This window comes from Mandrillus leucophaeus, unplaced genomic scaffold (genome assembly GCF_000951045.1).
Source record: "Mandrillus leucophaeus isolate KB7577 unplaced genomic scaffold, Mleu.le_1.0 Scaffold525, whole genome shotgun sequence".
Lineage (NCBI taxonomy): Eukaryota > Metazoa > Chordata > Mammalia > Primates > Cercopithecidae > Mandrillus > Mandrillus leucophaeus.
The window spans coordinates 1,655,732-1,679,568 of record NW_012105642.1 but is presented as its reverse complement, the minus strand read 5'-3'; the positions used below and the strand labels follow the sequence as shown (position 1 = coordinate 1,679,568).

General features: G+C 38.2%; 1 protein-coding gene across 4 annotated transcripts in view; it reads right to left on the bottom strand.

Annotated features, from left to right (window-relative positions):
* The window catches only part of CNTN4 (contactin 4), a 1,034,898-nt gene that overhangs the window by 69,733 nt on the left and 941,328 nt on the right, over positions 1-23,837 (bottom strand). For all 4 annotated transcript variants that reach the window (XM_011996808.1, XM_011996809.1, XM_011996810.1 and 1 more), the window contains one exon: positions 6,024-6,151. In XM_011996808.1, coding sequence (XP_011852198.1) covers positions 6,024-6,151 — 128 coding nt within the window. The remainder of the gene's footprint in view (positions 1-6,023; positions 6,152-23,837) is intronic.

Below are 23,837 nucleotides of genomic sequence, written 5' to 3'. Positions count from 1 at the left end.
TGATTGAGCCCCTGTCAAATCTGGATAAAGCCTTGAACAATTTTACATAGAAGATGTGGGCTGCTTCAAACTCATTTGCAAAAAAAGTTCCAACTGAAAAAACTCTACTTTATTGCATCTATTATGCTATGCATGGAAAGGTTGATAGTTCTCAATGCCCTACGGTTAAAACAGAAGAAGAATTTTATATAGTGTGCAGTAGTAATGTTGTAGATACTCTTTGGTGCTGGTAAGAATATATATATATGAGAAGAAATCTGTTCATTTAAACATAAATAAACTTCCTATGGGATGAACAATGAGCACTCTTTCTGACAATAAAGGAATCCATTAAATGTTCAGTAAACCACAGGAACATCTTTGGTTTACAGGGTTGAAGAATGAAAATACAAAATAATTTCTTGTTAGGTGTATGTGTGATCTTAGTTAACTGCTACTAAAGACTTCTTTTCTATTAAAGCTATTTAAAGTATAAATTTATTTCGTCTTATTATAAAAGTAATTCTACGCACTGAATTTAGACATTTAAATAAACAGAAAAGTCAAAAGAACTCTTTTAAAATTCAGACAAAATTAGGGTAAAACTATGTAGTCAATTTCAAAATTAAAACAATGCTATTAGAGAAAGAACATGCAGTCTGAGAATTATGAGGTAAAGGTGGAACAGTTCAGCTGACTTAGGCTGGTGACAGTGGGAGGTTTACGAAGTGAGTAGTCTTTTTAAAAAACACCAGGTGATGTGCTTCTTACGTTACGGTCTTCTTAGTTTACTATTCTGGTTCCAGCTGTGTGAATCCTCCCCACATGCTGGAGAATCAAATTGAATAATTGTTCCAGTGTCTGCCAAGTAATTTTCCTCCTCCCTCTCAATCAATGACTTATCACCTCTCCTCTGGATTTTCAACTTGTATCCAAGTTCTAAAGTCAACCCTTTGGATACTGGGGTGACACTAAGGTCCTGGGAAAGAAAACTCCCTACCGATTCCAGCTAATAATCCGACTCAAGGACATGTGGAAATTTCCAGCATGCAAGATCAGCAGGGGTAAAAGAAAAGTTGTGTATAGCTTGGCCAGACTATACCTTGGACAGAAATTTGAAGATCTGAGGAAGAGAAAAAGTTATCAAAGAAAGGATAAGTATTTTTTTTTTTTTCTGTGAAGGACTTAATAGTAAACATTTAAGGTTTTGCAGAAGTGGCAAAGTTTAGGATATTATATAGGTACTTACATATTACACGGTCTCGGGGGTGGGGGGATGCAGTGGCTCACACCTGTAATCCCAGCACTTTGAGAGACCGAGACGGGCAGATCATCTGAGGTCAGGAGTTTGAAACCAGCCTTGACCAACATGATGAAACCTCGTCTCTACTAAAAATACAAGATGAATTTCATAAAAGTTTCACACCCAAAAATATTATTGTTCTTTTGGTGTTTTTCTCAACCAGCTAACATGTGAAAACCATGCGTAGCTTAGCCCCTGAGGTATATAAAACAGGTATGGATTTGGCCCATAGGGCATAGTTTGAAACCCCTGAAAATACAATGTTCTCAAACTCTGACGTGTATAAGGATCAATTAGGGTATCTATTTTAAATGTAGGTTTTTCCAGGCCTCCTCCCTAGAGAGTTAGATTTCTTAGGGTAGGAGTGAGGCCCAGGAGATCTGCATTTCTAACATGTACTCTAGTGAACTTTCACTTGCTAGGTGGCATGCATGTACAAAGTTCTTTGGTGTAGGACAGTGTTTCCCAAAGTATAGTCTGGAACTACCAGTTGCAAAATTGCTCAAGGTCAGTTTGGATGTAGTTCAGCAAGATGACTACGGTAACAGCATCCACAGCTTCATGCCCTACATTTCGAGTCCTGGAGATGATCAGTAGGAGTGAGGGTTGCTATTAACATAGTTATCTTGTTGAACTGCATCCAAACAAATACTCTAAGTTGCTCTTCTCTAGGCCTGCTACTTAAAAATATCTGTCCTATGAAACCTGTAGAGCAGAGGCACTGTGTCACGCAAAATCCCCACCCACCACCACCCCTTTAACTCTGCCGTACAGATAAACATGATTTAGTAAGTACAATATTGCATATAAATGTACCCTGCCCTCCATATAGTTCTTAACGATGTCAATGATCACAAAACCACATTTTTGTTTAAAGGTCAAACATTATGCTTTCTGTTAGGATTTGAGGGTTTGACTTAAGAACTAACTGTTCTTGCTTAAAATGAAACAGAAAACCAAATCCCAAGTATATTATAACCAGCCTGAAAAATAAAATCAGTAAAATTTAGGAATTCAGGTGATGGGATGATAATCAAGAGCCCCCTGGGCACCTGTCAGAATTCTGCAGTTTGGAAGCCTGCTCATGCAGAATCTGAATATTTAGCCATGTGATGATTGCTTGTCAGAGGTTTATTCTAAACCTCCTGTATCTGGTGGAATAGATGGCGCTGCCTCCCTCTCCTCCCCTACTTGCTGACCCTGTGTTTGACGCTATCTTCAGCCTCTCTCCAAAACATGGGGGCAAGGGTAGGGAGAAAGAGAATTGGATTTTAAAATCACGGTTAATGATAGAACTATTGTAAAAAGGTTAGAAAAGATGTGTTCTGATGCCTGACCTTCACGGTGTTTTAATCCCAGACACATGAGGAAATCGGAATGAATACAAGCTCATTTTAAGGTTAGAGAACACCGTCTCTGATAAATTAGTCCCTTTGTAGATCTCAAAATTGAATTAAAATACAGCGCTCAGTCATATTTCGGGCTAAGCTGTTACATTTGCATTAAAGGTGTAGGGCTCAAGCATTTTGATGTGGGATTCAGGACTTGGCACAGTTCATGTGGAGTTCAGAATGGTTTTCTCTGCCTATATCGTACTTTATGGGGCAGATTTTAAAATCATATTTCTCAGTTTATGTTAATGTCCTTCTCGGAGACCTAGCAGTGTGGATGTCCCCTCTGCAGACGCACATACTTCCCATTAATGCTAATGGGAGTCAGAACCAACCACACTGGGAGATAAATGATCTCCCAAATCTCTTCTGACCTTATCTAAAGTAACAGGATTGTTAACTCCCATGAACATATTGGCCAAATAAAGCTTTTTTCCCCCACCTCACCTAGAAGAAGAATATAAGAATCAGAGGACCTCTGTGGAGAAACTAACTGCAGCTCAGAACCAGGAGCCACTACCAGAAATAACTCTGCTTGGAAACACATGAATTCTACCTGTCAATCAGGCTACCTGGGCACATCATCCCTTAACCATACCTACACATCGCTGCCTTCCTCTTTTCGTGCTGGGTCAGGCTCTTCCTGCCTCAGTCCTTCCTCTTTCTGTCACCTATTAGGAAATTTCAGTTTTTAAAGTGTTGTGCCTGTTTCAGCAAATCATGTGGCTAGCATAGGCAGGACATACTAATTCTGCATCTATAAATCCACTAAAACGCTTCTGGAAATTGTCCTCAGGTCATGTTTCCTAGTTTTAGACATTCACATATACCATCTTCATGATTTTTTGCATATCCTCCTATAACAATGCATATTTAGTACTTTTCTTTGTACTGACTCATTCTTAAATTCATTTTGAAATACTGTTGTATTTCCATTAATTGCCATTAATGGAAAACCAGTGTTCTCCTATTATACCTTGAAAGAAACAAATAGTTACCAAAATTTAAAAAAATTGTAACTGTAAACTGCCTAAAACTATATCCTATACTTATTTGGGTGAATAGCTATTTGCATGTTACTAGAAGGCAAGAAATAAATTATTTTGTTTGTTAGAATAGGTAGAAGTTATTATTTTAGCAATATTTATAACCACACAAAAATGAGGCAACCATAACATATTTCATCCCTGATATATCTGTAGGCTGTGCACCATGATTCAGTGCAAGATGAGCAGCAGGGAACTGCACAGTTCGTTGGGAATGGTTTTGTCCTGGGGCTTGTGGTATCACTGGGATATGAACTCTGATGGGAAATAGAGGCCTCTCCTTTCTGCCAACTCTTGGGAGAGCCAAGGAAGTCAATACTTATATGAAGGATGATAATAAAATACAGAACATACCTTTTTCCTACCTGTGAAAATACCCTACTTTTAACAATATGAGGCTCACTTCTCTTTGCTAATTATTCTATTTGGGTGGAAACGTCATAAATGTTCATTTCAGCATGATTTAGAATACATGCATATCCATTTAAAAATATATAAACAACAAAACAAATACTAATATTTCTTAGGTGCCAGATACCCTGTTAATTGCTTAGCATGGATTACCACAGTCATCAAAACAACTTCATTTTATGAAAATACGTTTATAAACAAAACAACTATTAATATTTCCTAGGTGCCAGGCACCACACTAATCACTTAACATGAATTTTCACAGTTATCAAAGCAACTCCATGAGATTGGCACTGCTATTATCCCCACACAGGCTAATTATCTTGTCTAAGAGCTAGTAAGTGGTAGAAATGAGATTCAAACCCAGCTCACTCTGACTGGAATCCCTGCCTTTTAACTATGATTTTAAGATGTCAACCTAATATTCTCTTGTATCTCCATAACTCACAAATAATCTATAACAGATCCTAGCTCTGTGTCTAACCAGCTCTGAAACATTGAGATCTCTCTTGGTCCTAAATGATTACTAAGCTTCCTTTAGCCAAAACAGTCATACATTAGCAAAGACCTCTAGCTAGAACTGTGCTTTACAAATATTATCTAACCTCTTTTTCCTTTGCCCATGCAACAGAGTGAACAAGCAGTCAGTCATACACTGATGCTAGTGCTGTGAGGAAGTAATTAATAGACTGAAATAGTTGGAATCAATCTAAACATATATTTAGTTCTAACTCTTGGACTTCCAATCTTCTATCTGCATCGTCACGTATGTTAATGATAAAAAGACTTCCCAAAAGAGTAGTACATTTCCAACTTTGAAAGACCCTAAAATACACAATTAGGTAATCTGTAGTTTTCTTCTTTAAATTAAAGGCAATTTTTTTGATATTTTTATTTGCCTTCATCTATCCTCACAAAGGGAGCTACAAATGGGCAAGAAGGAAATAATATGATATGACTCATCTGTATAAATTACTCAGAAACAGGAAGAATGGGTAAAAAAATTTCCTGGTGCAGGATAAAGAACCAAGAAGAACTCAGAATCAGGATCTGGGTTCAGGTCTCCTTCAGCTACTCGTGACCTTGAGAGAACCACCAACGTGAGCCTCATCTTCTTCAGTTAAATCATTGCCAAGTTCCCTTCAACTCAAAAATCCTATGACAGGGCAATATATAAAGTGAAAGAAATGCAAATGAAATGTAAATTAAGATTTTCTCCTTTTCAATGGTTACTTAGCACTTCCAGCCTGTGCCATGAAGCTAATATTGAAATAGTTTCACTCGTGTGCTTTGCTAACAGCATAAAGGACTTTCTGCTACAAAAATTATAAATCACCCAGGCTATGGTATATGGGAATTTTATTTCCTTAAAACTGACAAGGTTCCCTGAGTGACTAAGGCAAAGCACAGAGGTGATCAAAGCCTTTTATTAGTATAATAAGCCATATCCATATCTCTGAATAAACGGGACAGCTATCTTAAAAATTACCAATGTCATTGTTTAAGCAACGTTTGCTAAAAATAGTACATGAGTCTTGAGTTTTTAATTTGTTGGAATAGTGTTCCTAGACATGAATTTCAAATCTATAGAGACTTGAAAGAAATTTAATTAAAGGATTGAAGATAACATTAGTTACAATACTATAATAGATACAATGGCTATAATTCTCAAAATTGTATTGGATGATTCTGAAATAAGATAGTCTTTCAGTCATATTCATTACCAGCAGTTTTCTAAGAATTATTAATCATATCATGTTTGCTGTGATGAATTAATTTAGCAATACAGTGATATCTGTATATATTAATATGAATGATGCCACTTCTATAGATTACATTATTAGACATGAGGACACATATATTAATATTTGAATTCTTTGGGTTAGCCATTACCTTTCACTACCAAGTTTCCAGTACTGCTAGCAGTTCCAAAATGGTTAGTGGCTATACAGGTATAACTCCCAGCATCTGATTTAGTAACGTTGATGATTCTGAGGTTTCCATCTTCAGAAACGGTAATTCTGAAATCAAAGTAAATGAACCACAAATGGTGAAATTTATCTCATATGACTTATTGCAATTTTTTTCTGTTATTCTGTCATTGTTCAAAGCATAAATCATTGCTACATTATTTGACAGCCTCATCTTTATTTAGGGTATTTGTCTACGTATACATAAACAAAATTGAGATATGTGACTTGTTTAGAGTTTTTAATTCTTTTCTTGCTAAAATGGTCTCAACAGCCAGTTGGAATAACCATTATAAATATTCGATAGGTTGTGACAATTTCTATTTGGTAGCTCTAACCACATTAGGCAAAGGGAAGGCTTATGGTAGATCACCATTAGTCTTGTAACTGCTAATGAGGAATAAGAAAAAAATCCCTTGATAAATCAATTTAAGTCTTTTCATTGAAAGTGTTTTTTTCTAAATGAGAGCCTTAAATTAAATGAGGTATTATTAACATATTTATTTCTGAAATATGTCAGCCAATACATTTTTAATGAGATGTAAAAACTGAACTTAAAAAAAATTAAAATATTCCACAACTCAGTGTGACTTTGGCAGAATAGCAAATGTGGACAGCAAACCTCAGGCCCCACAATTAGGGACAAACATCTACTTTCTGCAGGGAAGAAAATGTTTTTGTTGACAGATGCAAAATCTGGAAGAGGAAGAGTTTTAAAGAACTCTGTTTTCAACGTGACTACCAGAAGAGAAGTAGGAAAATACAAAGATGAGTAAGACAGACAGCTTGGCTTAGAGGCTTGTCAGAGAAATAAAAAACGTACACAGATAGCTCATTCAAGGTAAATGTTTGTTAAATTTCTCTTTTATTTCAAATCTGCCTACATCTTTCCATCTCTTCCACTCCCTCCTTCTCACCTAGTCCATCAAAACAGCCTCCTAATTGGTCTGCCTATTTCTACTCTTGTCCATCAGATCCATTCTTCAGTCAGTGGCCAGATGATCTTTTAAAATTTAAACCGGATTATATCACTCTCCTGGCTTAAAGCTATGTCCTTAGCTCTGCCACTGCATTCTGAAAACTTTTCTTGCTGCAGCCTTATTATAAAGCTTAATGGATCTAGCTTTTTAAAAAGCCTCTCTTGCTTACTATTTTGTTCTAATCTCTACTCTTCAATGAACTCTAGTCACACTGGCCTTCTGCATATTCCTAGAGTATTAGAAACCCTTCCCACTTCAGGGCCTTTGCACTTGCTGTTCTGCCAGCTTTGAACACCCTTCCGTGTATCTGGACATAGCTGTCACCTTCTCACCTTCAGGATCTCAGCGTAGAGGCAGTTTTTCCTTATAGATCTTTCCCAACTCACTGTTTACAGTGGGTCTCCCTGTCTCCCTGTTTTCCTGCAGCCACTTTATTTCTTCCCACTAAATTCAATCTGGAAATTTTATTTGTTTGCTTGTTAGTTGTCTTATCACATGGAATGGTAGCATCTCTGAGGGCACGGATGGTGTTCGTCTTACGACTGAACCTCCTGGGTCTAGTACAGAGGATGGCATGTAGTAGATATTAGAAATATTTCTTAAGTGGCTGAGTGAATACATGAATAAATAAATAATCTAAGGGAAAAATCGATAATATGTTGTATGAATTCAGAGTGGTTGAACTACTTGGGCACTAGTGCTAGACTTAACAGAGTCCTTCCAAATCTCTGAAACAAGGGGTCTAGGATGGGCAGAGCCTCACTTCATAGAACTTTTGAGTAAGCATTTTAAAAACACAGGTGAAGACGTAAATGCACGGGGTTACGAATGCTGCATATACTTTTGTGAAGGCTTTTCTGGATGGAGAAGCTACAGTCTTCCCGAAGACCTGGTCCAGATCTATGACTCAATCTGATGAGAGGGTATGAAGGCAGAAGAACTCTACAAAGAATTTTGGAATCAGAGGGATGGGAGTTCACATTCCAGTGCTGTCATTTCTAGCTGTACCACTAAAGGCAACTTACTTAACTTTCTCAGTTTTTACTTCCTCTTCTATGAAATAGAAGTAACAATGTCCATCTTATAGACTGATAGCAAGAATTAGGTAAGATAGGGTCAGCAAGATTCCTAGATGTTTCCTGATATTTACTAGGCAGTGGTTCTCTTTCATCTTTAAAATTGTGTTTGGTAGGCTGGGTGTGGTGGCTCACGCCTGTAATTCTAGCAATTTGGGGGGCTGAGGCAGGAGGATCATTTGAGCTCAGGAGTTTGAGACCAGCCTGGGCAACATGGCAAAACCCTGTCTCTACAAAAAATACAAAAGTTAGCTAGGTGTGCTGGCTTGTGCCTACAGTCCCAACTACTTGAGGGGCTGACGTGGGAGGATGGCTTGAATCTAGGAGGTGGAGGTTGCAGTGAGCCAAGATGGCACCACTACACTCCATCTTAGGAGACAGAGTGAGAACCTATCTCAAAAAAAAAAAAAAAAAAAAAAAAAAGGTGTTATCTTATTTGGTCATTTGTATATATAGGAAACACTGGACAACATCATTTTAATATATTTTCTTTTAACATAGTAATTAAATCAGCCTTATTTTTGTATTTTGACTGTTATTTCTGACAATTTGAAATCAATATGCAAATTAACTGAGTCATCCCAAATCAAGGTACAAGATGCAGACAGGGCACGAGGGCACTTGTGGTTGGGCAGTTTGTACCTGCTGGCGGTGCCTATATTGCTTTCTGGTAGATGCCTGGCATTGGAGGCCTTGGCCTTTGGGCTGGGGTGACCCATGCTCCTTTCCTGGTGGAGGCAAGGGAGCCGAGCTGGAGCCATGGCCAGTGAGGTGGTAACTGTTAGGCCTAACCATTGCTGTTGAAGGATTTGCGGGTCATTATATTTTGCAAACCAGGAAGCATATGGAGCCTCAGGTAAAACAAGTTTTTCAAAGTCTACTGAAATCTGCCCTCAATGATGGCTATTACAGAGATGTCTGAACCCAAAGTGACAAAATAAGAAGCAGAGGTGCAAGACCTCCTGCCAATAAAGAAAGAACAAGTGATGCTCATAAACAAATTACTCTCTTAAATCACATCACTCAGATAAAGGAGAATGTTCTTACATAGCAGCCAAAATTTATGAAGCTAAACATTTACTAGAATATCAAGGTAAAAAAAACAAGTAAATGCATGATGAATTTTAAGTTCTTATTAGTTTACATAGATGACTACCAACTTCTTATAATAAAATGTCTCAAAACTACAATTAAAAAAATAATTTAGCATAAGCTAAATCAAAACTCTGGGTAAAAAAAAGACACAGACAAGAAGGCCTTTTGTTCACTCACATCACAGATACGCATATAACAGTTGCTCAATAAAGACCATCTGATACCTCATTTGCCAAGGAGCAGATGCACTGACAAAAACAGAGTGGAGAACAAATCTTAATTACCTCAATAATAACAAAAATAGCTTTAAAGGAGTTAGTCACATTCCATTTATAAAATAATTTGCTAGAAATTGTGAAATGCTGGCATATGAGAATTAAATATGTAAGGTGACATTTGTGTTTTATGTATGGGCCTATCTTCCATGAGGTAACACTGGCTTGGAGCATATTAAATATTCTGAGGGGTGAGATGACTCTTTAAAAGCAAAAACACCTATTAATAACGTATACCATTAAAAATAGTATCATGACCATTCCAAAAACCTGAAGCCATCGCCTGTATCAAACTCTGACATGCTGAAGGAAATGAATACAGAAACAAGTAAAGGATTTGTCATCAGATGACTTGGATTCTAGCCTTGACTCTGAAACTTGTCAAGTATATAGCATTGCCAAGTTACTCATGCAAACTCTGACACAGTTTCCCAACCTTGGCACTGACGACATTTTGGACTGAACAATTATTTGTCCTAGGGGGGATAATGGGCAGCATCCTTGGCCTGTACCCACTGGACTCCCATAGCTCTAACCCTTCCCCAAGTCATGACAATCAAAAATGTCTCCAGAGATTGTCAAAGATACCCTGGGGGTCAAAATCACCCCAGTTGAGAACTGCAAGTGTAATTCAGTTTTTAAAATCCCTTCTTCTATAATGAGATAAGATAGTTGAAAATTTCGTAACTTAAAGTGCTCCACACTCTTCAAATGTTTTCCCCACCATCATTTCCATCCCTGCTTCCTACTTTTGGTATTGGCACTGCATAAAACCCAGCTAGCTTTTAACAGTCTTAGTACAAGGCTCTCTTTGCCCCTTGTCCTCAGAGTTTCCCTGTCCAATTTCCTATGGGCCTTGTGAAATGACAAAATAATTTTATAAACTGTTTTATTATTAATTTTAAAGATTTCAGTGCCTGATACTGGTTTAGGGTCTTAACTCTCCCATTGTTATTTGCGAAGAGGTAAGAGCCTAACTCTTTTAGAACTCCAGATGAGAGAAGGACAGTGAGGGAGATCGTTTGTAGAAGGGGTAATTTTCAGTAGCCTTCATTAAATCACATCATATTGCTGTGACCACTTATTCTTACTATTATCCAAATGTGGGGGTAATGTGAAGTTTGATAAACTATTCTTTTGAGAAACTCAACCACTTCTTTATATAAGCAATACAGTGTAGTAACTAAGAACATAAACTCTGGAACTAAACTGTCTACGCTCAAATCATGCTTCTACTGCTTAGGAGTTGTGTGACTTTGGGAAAGTTAATCTCTCTGTAACTCAGTTTCCTTGTTTGTAAAAATGGGATGATAAAAGTAACCATATATATCTCATAGAGTTGTTGTAAATATGTGCAGTGCTTAGAATGATGCCTGACACGTAAAATGCACCAGGCAGGACAGGTACCTGGGCATATGTCAGTGAGACAGTCTATTCATATGTCATGAATAGACCAGGTTAGTCATATGTTCTATTAAGTAAAGCTCTGTGCCTTCCTGGACCCATTGTTTCAAGCAATTACAAAGGATTCTGTTAAGGCTAAGACAACTGCTGAGTAGTTCTGCCACTCTGAAGTCCTACAACACATTATGATGCCTCACAAAGCATATGGGTGACACCAAATAGACACAGAAGGGGGATGATATATTGAACTCATTTATTCATAGTTCTTTACTAAATACCTCCTATATACTAGGCTTTGTGCTATTTTTTAGTGATGTGAAATTATTGTTTCTGTTCTCAAGAAGCTCATAATAAGTCATTACTTTTGATAATTATATATCTAGAAATAATGCCAGTGTGTTCTATACGATAACATATACATTTCTATAAGTGCACAGTAAAATGAGCATTACTCTTTTCAATGGTAAAGCTGTTTCACAAACTATCTAGGTATAAAGATGGGCAGGGACCCAGAGCTGGCCAGTCAGGAGACCCTATTCTTTTGTCTGTAGTGATTGGTGTAGAACCATGCCATCAAAACCAGGAGCTCTTTGAGAAAACAATTTCTTTCTGCTGGGATTGTTAAATTTGGAAGATGGGAATCTAGAATTGTTGGCAATTATTTTGCCTACCATATAGACAAAGCATGCCTTAAGGAAGCCAAGCAAAGACAAACAGAGCCCAAGAGAAAGAGAGAGACAAAGAGAAGCAGAGACCTTATGACATTTGTGAGCCCATTTCTGTCCGTGGTGGAAGTCAACACCTTGGATGCCTCAGTTATATAAGCCAATAATTTAAGATATTAGAAACTGGGTTTTCAGCCCTTACAACAGGAAGAGTGCAGTCTTTCCAAGAAATTACTGAACTTGTTCACGTGACAGTGGTAGTAAAAGTAGAATGGAGGGAATGGATTCTGATGATGATTCTGTGATAACTGCCTCGACAGAACTTTTTGGTAGAAGATTGATGAATGCTATCTGTAATGCAAGAAAAACCACACAGCTCTGAATATCAAAAAAAAGTACCTGATATTTCTTCATACACAGCTGTATCACATAATTTTGGCTGTATCTTTCTGCATATAAAGGCTAAGTATACAATCTGACCTGCTGCTTTTAATGTGTTTTATGGGATTTTTTTTTTTTTTTTTTTTGACAGAGTCTTGCTGTGTCACCCAGGCTGGAGTGCAGTGGCACGGTCTTGGCTCACTGCAACCTCCACCTCCCAGGTACATGCGATTCTCTTGCCTCAGCCTCCCTAGTAGCTAGGCATGTACCCCCACGTCTAGCTAATATTTTGTATTTTTAGTAGAGATGGGGTTTCACCATGTAGGCCAGGCTGGTCTCAAACTTCTGACCTCAAGTGATCTGAGGGCCTCAGCCTCCCAAAGTGCTCAAACTCCAGGAGTGAGCCACCACACCCGGCCAATGTTTTATGGGATTTTTATAAGCCAGAAATAAGCTATAAAGCTAGCATTTGCCCTTGGGGTACAAATTTGGCTAGCTCAAGGAAATTTTGAAATGCAACTCATTATAAATACTTAGATATTTTCTTCCTTTCAATTTGGATCCTCTACCAACTTAGAAAAATGGTTTTTCTACTAACATTACATTCTTTTTTTTATATGAATATAGTACCTAAACCCAGTCCAAGGATAGTGACATAGGAGTTAAGGAGAAATTATTTAGGCAGATAGTGAGGGTAGGGGAGTCCTCGGTAAGGTTTTCCTTTTAATGAAAAGCAGCCCCCAAATCATTTTCTTTTCTAACAAAGAGCAGCTTGTAAAATCGAGCTGCAGACACAGACAAACAAGCTTGAAGCTTTTATGGGTGAATGCTGGCAGCTGTGCCAATAGGAAAAGACTACCTGGGACTAGGCATGTTTAAAATAGTGGCTGCATCTTCCCTTCTCTTTGCCAGCCACGTGTACAGCAAGAAGTAGACAACAAGGTGGCGCTGGCCAGGCAAAGACCTCATTTGCATAATATTAGGGTGGGCCAGCCAGCTTCCCCACGAGTTATGTAAACGTCACACCTGGTCTAACCAATCTTTGGGCCCTGTGTAAATCAGATACCGCCTCCTCAAGCCTGTCTATAAAATCCGATGTTCTCCAACACAAGCCGGAAGTCCCATTTGGACGTTCCTCTCTCTTGCAAGAGAGGGAGCTGTTCTCCTTTCTCTTTCTTTTGCCTATTACACTTCGACTCTAAACTCACTCCTTGTGTGTGTCCGTGTCCTTAATTTTCTTGGCATGAGATGTCAAACGTCGGGTATTACCTCAGACAACAACGCAGCTTCAATAGCTTTATTTTCATGTTTGTTTCTGGATGAGATTTCAAAGTTTCCTTTTTGGTCCATCTCATCTTGGTTTCCTCAATTTAGACTACTGACTGACTTGTAGCTATTAGGGTGATATTGAACTTTGAGCTCCTCCTAATACTTATGAATAGTGATGGAGTAAGATAAAAAGAATTGAAAATGTACATCTGTTCTTGGCTTAGAATAGGTTAGTCCTGACCTACCTGTGGGCCCTTTTTAAATTATTGATGGTAACAGAGAAAAGTCAAAGATGATAAAGGAGCAAGTAGTAAAAATAAAGACGTGACACAAGACTTAATTTTCCCTACATGAAAAGAGGTCATCTAATTCACAACACAGTAAATTACCTAGAGCAGAGAGAAGCAGTTGTTCCCTCACTGTCATTTGGAGATTTTGGATCCACAGAGGATAGGAACAAATCTGGACTCATGAGATAAACTGAATCTCTCTTTCTTCATATGAGGCTCTGGGTTGCAGCCATTGAAGAGTTGACATTGTCAGTCCTATAAATCAAAACCAGTCTGGGGACACAGGACATTTAAAAATGCTGATCTTTTCTTTTGGGGGGGCTTTAGTAACATATGACAAAAGCTGCCAACTTCACTCTATCACCCAGAAGAGGAGGATTATCCCCAAATGGAGACCTATGATTTTTCTGAGCAGTTCAGCAGGAAGCCTAACTGCTATAGAGGGAGACAGCATATCCTTGCTTGCCTTTAAGTCACACTGAAACACTTCCTTAGAAATAAATCCCTTTAGAATACAACTTAGAAAACCACTTCTCCCCTTCTGCAGAGAAAGAAATTATGCAGTGATCATTTCCTTTCAACAAACAAAATACACAAAAAAGTGACAAACTGTTTTGTTAAATTTTAAATCATCTTTATTATTGTTAGATCAAGAATAAAGTAGCTCACTTAAAATTATGTGCAATTAAAAAAAAAAAAAAAACTCAAAGGGCCTTAAGAGGCTTCTACTCTCTTTTATACATGATCAGTTCTAGAAAACATGTTTGAAAGTTGAAAGCCTGAAAGTGAAACAACAGATTTACACATTACAAGGGAGGCTAGACTCCTGAAGAGCTAAAATTTATTACAAAATCCCAGACATAGTTAAAATAATTATTGCTACTGTCACCAAGTAGCCCCATTTCTCTAAGATGGTTTAATTATTTTTTTCTCTCTCTTTTTTTCTCATTCCCCTGGTCCCCTACTTCCTACTTAGCCCTTTAGAAATGCAAATACAGCCTTTTACCTCCCCTTCACCAGACACTCCCTACAGGGCAAGTTCATCAACTATGTGCTTAGGCGCTCCAGAAAGAAACTTTCACCCACCCGGAGGCTGCCTCAATTTTACAAAACTCCCTCCCACCAGGAGACTGCCTCAAGAGATATGAAACTCCTTCCCACCTGGTGAGTTTGCAGCCTAGTCCTGTCCACGAAGGTGCCAGCAGTCACAAGCTCGATCACCTAGTAGATAAGGCACTAGAGTATCACCTGTTTTGCTTGCTTCCTCCTCTACCTTTTCAAAGTACCCGCTTTCTGTTCCAAAAGTGAAGTGGTACACTTAAGGCAGGACACCTGTATTTCTTCCCTCAAGCCAGCTTTGGAATAAATCACTTTCTTTATACCAGACCTCACTCTTGTTAATTGAACTTTGCAAGGGGTGAGCGACGAACTTACATTTCGTTAAGACTACTTCTCAGCTCAAGCAAACTTGAAGGATGGCAGAGTGGAGGATGGCAGAGCTGTCACAGGAGGCCTGGCTCCAGGAAGGAAAGACTGCTGACCCCAGGCGCCATCAGCGATGCCCTAGCATGAGGGTGGTTAGACAGGCATCCCCCAACCAAAGGTCTCTCGTACATCATAAGGCAGGACAGAATTGGGCATGTGTCAGCGAGCGCCTCGTTAATAGACCAGAGGAACTTCACAGCCACAGATGTACTTGCTTTTTCTACACAATTAAAATAAAAATCGAATAATTGTGTGATTTCATATAAAAGCCCATTCCTGGCTAATTGTGACATAGGGGAAGATAGCGCAATACTGGCAACATATCCCCTCAGGGCACCAATAGGCTGGAGGAGACGGGCAGCAACCTGATCTTGGGCTTTCTAGCTTCCATCCATTCCTGGCTTGAACCTCTCTTTAATGTTCCTACCAGGCCCCTGCAGGCCTTGGAGACTGTGAACCCTGACTTTAAACCAGCAGCAGCATGTGCCTGAGTACATGGGGCAGTGATTTAGGTTAGCCTGTGGTTATAAGGACATGATCTACCCCCTCTTCAATGTTTCCACTCCAGACATACTGGACAGAGAGAACAGAGCAATGGAGTGGGAAGGGACAATCGGTGTGGTGTGGTAGTAGCTTCCTATGGCTGCCATAGCAACACACCGCAAACCAGGTGCTTTACAACAATAAAGATTTATACTCTGGAAGTGGTGGAGGATGGCAGTCTGACATGAAGGTATTGGCCAGGTTGGTTGCTGCTACAGGCTCTGTGGGAGAAACCTTTGGTTCTCTCTCAGCTTCTGGTGGCTGTTGGCCCTTTTTTTTGGTGTTCCATGTCTTGCAGAGGCATCACTTCAATCTCTGTTTCCATCATCACATGGTGCGGATGTGTGTTTCTTTACGCTGTCTTCCCTCTGTATCCAAATTTCCTTCTCCTTATATAAGGACATCAGTCATTGGATTAGGGCCTATGCAAACCAGTATGACCTCATCTTAACTTGATTACATCTGCAAAGGCCCCAAATAAGGTCACATTTTGAGACTCTGGGTGAATATGATTTTTACAGGGACACTGTTTAACCTGTAACAGGTATCAAGAGAGAAAACCCCCCAAGGCTGTTAACCCTTGTTTGAAGCCCTTAGACAGGGGCAGAGGGAGTGATACGGAGGAGGGGTTCTGCTTCTGTGGGCCTGGCACCACCTCCCATGCCCACTGCTCAGCCTCCTTCCAGCCTGTAGAAGGCTTGGTCTTTCCCCAACAGCAGCTAACAGAGACTTGCAATGATTGCTCTCTCGGTGATACAGCAACAATCAAATGAGGAGTATAAAAGACAGTTTGGGGGTAGTAATGGGTAATGTACAAAAGAATAAAAGTCCAGTAGGAAAAAAAAAGATTAGGGCCTGCCTGCAATTTTAATTTCTTCTGTAATTAACCCAGTTTGTTGATTGGATTAAACTACATCTCCCATTTGATAATTTTCTTGTTACTCTGGCCAAGCAATAAATATTTACTTTAGTATTAAAATTATAACCAAAATTAGACAGGGGAGGGTCTATACCAAAATGGCAACCTATGGTTTTCTAAGCTGTTCTGCCTGGAAGTTGAACTGCTTATGAGAAAGGCGTTGTCTTTACTCGCCCTTGAGGCGACAGCAATACAGCATAATTGTGGAATACAATGCCCAAGAAATAGTCACAATGTGGAAGGAGTGGAGAGGTGGCAATGAAGAGACAAGGATAAAGATTCATATATTCAACCTATCAACAGGAGAATTAGCCTGTGACCGCAAGAGCTGACATATGGATGCAGTACAGGGGTCCCTGGCTTTGTGCCAGTTGAGAAATTAGAAAAGCCTATTGGCATGGGTAGGCTGTATGCTACAGACCTACTTGATACCAAATAACACCAAGACTTTTCTCTGAAAAAAAAAAAAAAAAAAAAAAAAAAAAGACTTGTTTTGGTCTGAATTTCCTTGGCTATCTCTTTTAATAAAATTCAAAAGGTATTTTAACTTTTAACTGAAATTTGCCCAAGCTTACACACTTGATTTCAAAAGATACGTGGAAATTCTCAGCATGATGGGAAGGAGTGAATTATTCTGAATTACAGAAAGAAAGAGATATTGTTTTGTGGTAATGTGCAATTCATAAAGAGTCAATTGAGACCCCTAGAAGATGGCTTTGCTCCCCATCTTATGAAAAAAAAGGTATTTTGGATAACAAATTTAAATGTAGGTCAATAGAGAGACATCTACTCCAGGGGTAATTTCAGGCAAACCTGTCATTGATCTTTCTGTGTAGTCTCTGTGACAGCAATAGACATCACTATTGAACAGACACCCTGGTGACAAAGTTCCCTTAGAGATAATTTGCTTTCCGTTGTAAGATTTGGGTTTAATAAACCGCTGAACAACCTGTGCATTTCAGGCCACCTGAAGAACAAGCTTCGTTCAGACCCTATTGCCCTTGTCTGCAGCATTGCTCAAAAGAAAAAATAAACTTGTGTTTGTTTAACCTGGTTTGATACAGGTTTAACTTCCTCTGAACAACAGTTTGAAAGCCCTTTAAAATAACCTGGAAATAACTCTCTGCCTGGGGCTGGATGAGTATTAAAGATCACAGAGTTAATTTTAATTATTCTTTGTGACACAGTGCATGATGAACATGAGAAATACTTTTCTTGGGCTGGTAAGATTTTGTGATTTTATTTATTCACATGGTAAACATATAACACTGAAAACACCATGTCTTTGGGAAAAGGAAATAAAGTAAAGGACATGTTTGAATGTCATTTTGTCTAAAATTTGTTTCTTAAATTGCTATATTTAATTGATGCAAGATCTCTCCATGTTTCCATTCATATAAGATTTAAAATTCCTTTCTTCTGAGAATTTAGGACCTGAGACAATTTCAACATAATTCCATAAGGCATTGTGAGGATGAATGGGGGTAAGGACAGGAAAGTAATATTATTTAAAGCAATATTATTTGTTATTTTCTATACTTCCATATACTTTTACTAAAGCATCATAATAAGTTATATAACTTTTATAATGAGAAAAAACTTATTAAAATATATAAGGCACTCAGGAAGTTTTATATAACAAAATCAGGACAGTAGAGTAGCTTGTAAAAGAATAGTGTAATAACAAAGTGCAGCTGTCTCTAGAAATAATTAGAAATAAAGAAGACATGGACAGAAATGGACCAAGAGACCCAGAGGAAAACTGTAAATATACTAAGTTGAGTGTTGGGCACATGGAGATGCTTAAGAAGTTTATTACGCATCTACAACATCCTATTGGGTGCTGTTGGATGCTTGCATTTATTATCTCATTTAATCTGCACAATTCTGAGGAGTATCATTATCCTAATTTTTCAGTTAAGAAAAATGAAATCCAGAGAAACAAATTAAAACATCCAAGGTCAATGTAATTTATAAGAAATAGAGTGGAGTTTTGAGCTCAGGGCTCACTATACAGCCTGTACCCTTCTTACCCTGCCATCCTACAGTGTTGGAGGGTATAGGAAAGAAAGAAAATGAGAAGTAAAAAAGGTAACCGCATTTAAGAGATTTTCTTTAAATTTGCCATTAGATCTTTGGTTATAATTAAATAGTTCTCTCTTTTTTTTCTGTTTGCTTTCTAATTTTGCTTGTCGAAATAGCTTTTCCTAATATTGAGAAATCTGTGTCCCTTTTAATGTGTCTGAAAGCAGAAGCAAAAGTAAAGAATATGTGAAAAATAACTTGAAGTTGAAATCACAGAAGCTTCCTTTACCACTTGGTAACTAAAATGCCTGGAAGACAATATTAATTATTAATTAGAAAGAGGGGCCCACTATATAGATTATATAATGTAGTAAGGAGAAGAGATTTCTACAAGACAAATAGCAATATTGGCCATGCCAGAAACAAAAAATGTTTTAATTGTGCACCCAATTCGCAACTCTTTGGTGATTTCAGGATCATGCTTTATTTGCTTCAACCCCTTATACCAGAACATTATAATATTTCTAAGAGAGAAAACTAAAGTGGAATCTACTAGTCCATTCACTTATTACGATAGAACACCACTGTCAAGGTTCACTTAAAATCTCCAAGGTCTCTCCCTGCCCTCTAAAGCAGCTGCATCTTTGCCTTCTGGGAAGCACAGAAACTCAGTATCACCAGCAGTCATCCATTCTAAGCTTTCCTGAACTCCTGACATGTCTCCATTTCGGCCATATTCATGTACTACCAGAGAGCTGAAATCTTTGCCTCTCTATCTGCTAGACATGTGACTTGGGAGTCTCAACGTCTCTGGGCTCCAGACTGCCATCTCTAAAATGGGGGTCATAATTAATGAGCACCTCAATTTCATAGGTTTTTTTGTGAGAAGGTTAAATGTAAAATTCCTGTGAAACATTTATAACTGTGATGATGCATGGTAAACAACTAGTAATTGTTAGCTGCAATGATCATTTCTGTTGTTATTTTTAGCATCATTCTAATAACCAATAGTCACAATATTTTTTAAACGGTTCAGAGTTCAAAATTAAAGAATAAAGGAAACTTGATGTTGCTATGATACATGGAAACCAGTATCCACTTGCCATAAATAGTGGTAATCATAAAAAATAAATGTGGTAAAAACACACCAAAGGTATTATATTCTAGCTAGGTAAACTTGTCTCCCAGGATTCTCAGCCTAGGAACTACTTTTTTTTTTTTTTTTTTTTTTTTTTTTTTGTAAAAGAGGGATTAGTGAGGATTTCAAAAGTGTTTAGACATGCTAGGACCAATCATGAGTTTCCCCTTGATACTCTCAGAAGGAGTGTTAAGAGAACTATGTTGCTCAGTGCTTTTTAGTGTCTGTATACTGTGTACCGTCTGAGATGATCTGAGTACTTGGAGAAGTGCCAATCTTGTACCTTGTGAAACACACATCTATTTCAACCATTCTCCCATGATCAACTTCCTCTTACAATGGTACGAATAAGTATAAACTGTGTTGGGCAAATTGCATAATGGCCAATTCACAACCTTCCAAAGCTGCCGAATCTACTCAACGTGGCATTGATGTTACACTGCCTGAATATATCATCACAGCATTTACCCAAATGATTTCCAGAACTCAAATCCCAGGTCGTATTCATCTCTTGGTCTCCCTATCATTTTACACAGTCCTTTATATACAAACAGGCACACATTAAATATGTTGATTATTGGATTAAAATTCATTTAGTCTTTAGAGACAATGATGACAATTCCTGGGATTAGGACTGATTTCTAACCTTTCTTGATGTGTGGGTAGAGGTCACAGATTACTTAGGATTTGGAGGCAAATTATAACATTCTCCCCCAAAACGAGGCTATGCACAATGGTTTTGAACACTTCCAGGCCTTCGGAAGAATCTCCACATCACAAAACTGAATAGAGAAATCACTGTCTGGGATAAACAGAGATGATACCAAAAAGTTTAGTCTTGAGGGTGTGTCAGCTGTATTTACTTTTTCTGTTAAGCTCAATAAAGCCTGCTATGAGCTGGCGTTAATACTTGGGTGTTCTCTTCCCAGGGATATTATTTTTATGTTTTCTGCACCTTCAGATCTGTTTTGCATAGGGGAAATTTCCATGATCAACTCAAGTCCTTACAGCAATCCTCCTCTCGTTTCTTAATGATTAGACTCAACTATTTTCTTCCTTAGATAGCAAAGAAAGTGATTTCATTTCAAGGAAAAGCCTTTATTCTTTTCAGACAAACCATCTAAAAAGAACTGTGAAGTCGCACAGGTAATGGGTTCCAATAAATAATTCTCATGATGACAGAACATTTAAGGACTTGATATATGAGTCCTCTCCTATTTAATAGCCCAAATCTGCAAGGACCTTTTCCTAATTCCAAGGGGAAGTTGATGACCGAAAAAGAGAAGAGCTTGAGAAAGGAGCAGGAAGCTCTTATTATTAAAAGTGTCTTGGTGGAAAAGTAGAAGGTTGTAATTTAGATGCGACAGTGATAAAGGGAATTTGATAAGGATATGAAGGGGAGGGGTTTGAGGAGAACGGTTCATTGTGAACCTGACCTACTTAAAGCAAAGAAGAGGATAATATCTGAAGATACTTGCACTATGTATATGTAAAGGAGTTTTCTGGCAAATCCTCCTCTAATAATCAGCACACTACATTTACTGAAAAATCTGGTAAACTGGGCTTTTGTATAAATATTAAACTCAAAAGAACTATGAAAGGAAGATAGTGTTCTGAAAACATTGATAACCTCAAGCAACAAACAAAATGTGCTACAACTGTTTCCAAATAATCCACAGCAGCAAATTATTCACATTGGATCCCTGTAATCAGTTTAAAAATGAGATTGGTTAGTATTATCCCTAACGAATCATGCTTTGTTGCACTGTTGAAGTGTCCAATATTTCAGATCAAGTCATGCAGAACTGTTAGACATGTCTACATTGGGTAAATATCAGGAATTTATTAGAATCTTTGAGTGTGTGTGTCCGTATGTGTATATGTAGGAGTGTGTGTGTGTGTGTGTGTGTGTGTGTATGAGTTAGCTGGAAAATTAAGGAGCAGAATGATTTTTAACATTTATGAGTTACAGTGCTATATAAGAAAATGATGTTAATAGCAAATTCATTTTCTTAAAAATTAGGTAACCTGAATAATAAGTGATTTAGGGATACTCGCTTTGTAGTGGTCACATAGCAGAGGGAAACAAAGTTGAAAAGAATATAAAACATTGGGAGGCCTGTATAATTACTCAGCAATCCTACGAAGTATGTGCCATAAATTAGAGCTGCAATTATACCACTGTGCTTGGAAAATAGGAGGCTGGACTTTTTATATAAGCATTCAGGTTTATTTCTTAATATCTATCTCCAGCATAATGTAAAGTGCACTTCTGGAAATGTGGCTATGAGAGTTAATGCTTTCATTGCTGCTATTTACAACCTAGTTTGCAAATTTTTACAGCATCTTCATAGTCACATTTCAGTTAAGTGAAAGAAAGAAATATCTTGCCATTCTTGAAGTTCCTGTTAAGAAAGAGAACCTTAAAACTCACTAGAAGATAAAGTTTTTATGGATCTAAAATTTGCTGTGAACCATATTCCTTTTAGGAAAAATGGCATAAAATTTACCTTTAAAATACAGGCTGTTCCTTCACAATTTTCAACTCTGGTCCTTTCTATAAACAATATACTTTAACATATCTATTGCTAGTGAATTATTTATTCCAAAGTTTCTAGAATTCTGTTTATTGTTTTTCTGTTAGATGTAAAGATTTGCATAGTTTGAAAAAAGTGTTTTGTGAATATAAATTACAATTTGCTAGGTTTCTTGCCAGTTTATGGTACACCACTGAATTTCAGATCACTCACTAGCATTACTCTTCTGATGAAAGAGCAATAAGAAAGGTTATCTATCTATCTATCTATCTATCTATCTATCTATCTATCTATCTATCTAGATAGATAGATATACAGTTGACCCTTGAACAACATGGGTTTGAACTACACGGGTCTGAACTGTGCAAATCCTAAAATACACACATTTTCTTCTACTTCAGCCTACTCAACTTGAGGACGAGGAGGATAAGGACCTGTATGATGATGCACTTCCACTTAACAAACAGGAAATATATTTCTCTCTTCCTTATGATTTTCTTAATAACATTTTTTTTCTTTATTGTAAGAACACAGCATAGGCTGGGCACGGTGGCTCAGGCCTGTAATCCCAGCACTTTGGGAGGCCAAGACGGGAAGATTACCTGAGGTCAGGAGTTTGAGACCAGCCTGGTTAACATGGTGAAACCCTGTCTCTATTAAAAATACAAAATTAGCCGGGCATGGTGGTGGGCGCCTGTAATCCCAGCTACTCGGGAGGCTGAGGCAGGAGAATCACTTGAACCCAGGAGGCAGAGGCTGCAATAAGCCAAAACCACGCCACTGCACTCCAGCCTGGGCAACGGTGTGAGACTCGGTCTCAAAAAAACAAAAAATAATAAAGGATACTGCATATAATCCATATAACATACAAAATATGTGTTAATTGGCTGGGCATGTTGATTCATGCTTGTAATCCCAGCACTTTGAGACACTGAGGTGGGTGGATTACTTGAGCCCAGGTGTTTGAGACCAGACTGAGCACATTGTAAAACCCCATCTATGCAAAAAATACAAAAATTAGCCAGGTATAGTGGTGTGCACCTGTAGTCCTAACAACCTGGGAGGCTGAGGTGGGAGGATTGCTTGAACCCAGGAGGTCAAGGCTGCAGTGAGCTGGGATCAAGCCACTGTACCACTCTAGCATGGGCAACAGAGTGAGATTGTCTTAATTTTTTAAAAAAGTGTTTATAAACTGTTTGTGTTATCATTAAGGCTTTCTAGTCAACAGTGGCCTATTAGTCCAGGTGCAGTGGCTCATGTCTATAATTCTAGTGCTTTGGGAAGCTGAGGCAGTAAGATCACTCAACCCTAGGAGTTTGAGACTAGCCTGGGCAACATAGCTAGACCCTGTTTCTAAAAAAAATATGAAAGAATCAGCTGGGTGTGGGGGCATGTACTTGTAGTCCCAATTATTTGGGAAGGTGAGGCTAGAGGATCACCTGAGCCCAGGAGTTAGAGGTTAAAATGAGCTATGATTATGCTGCTGCACTCCAGCCTGGGTGACAGAGCAAGACTGTCTCTCTTAAACCAACAGCAACAACAGAAACAAAAACAGTATGCTATGGGTAGTTAAGGTTGTGGGGAGTCAAAAGTTATATGTGAATTTCTTTCTGGGCAGAAGGTTGGTATTCCTAACCCCTTAGTTGTTCAAGGAT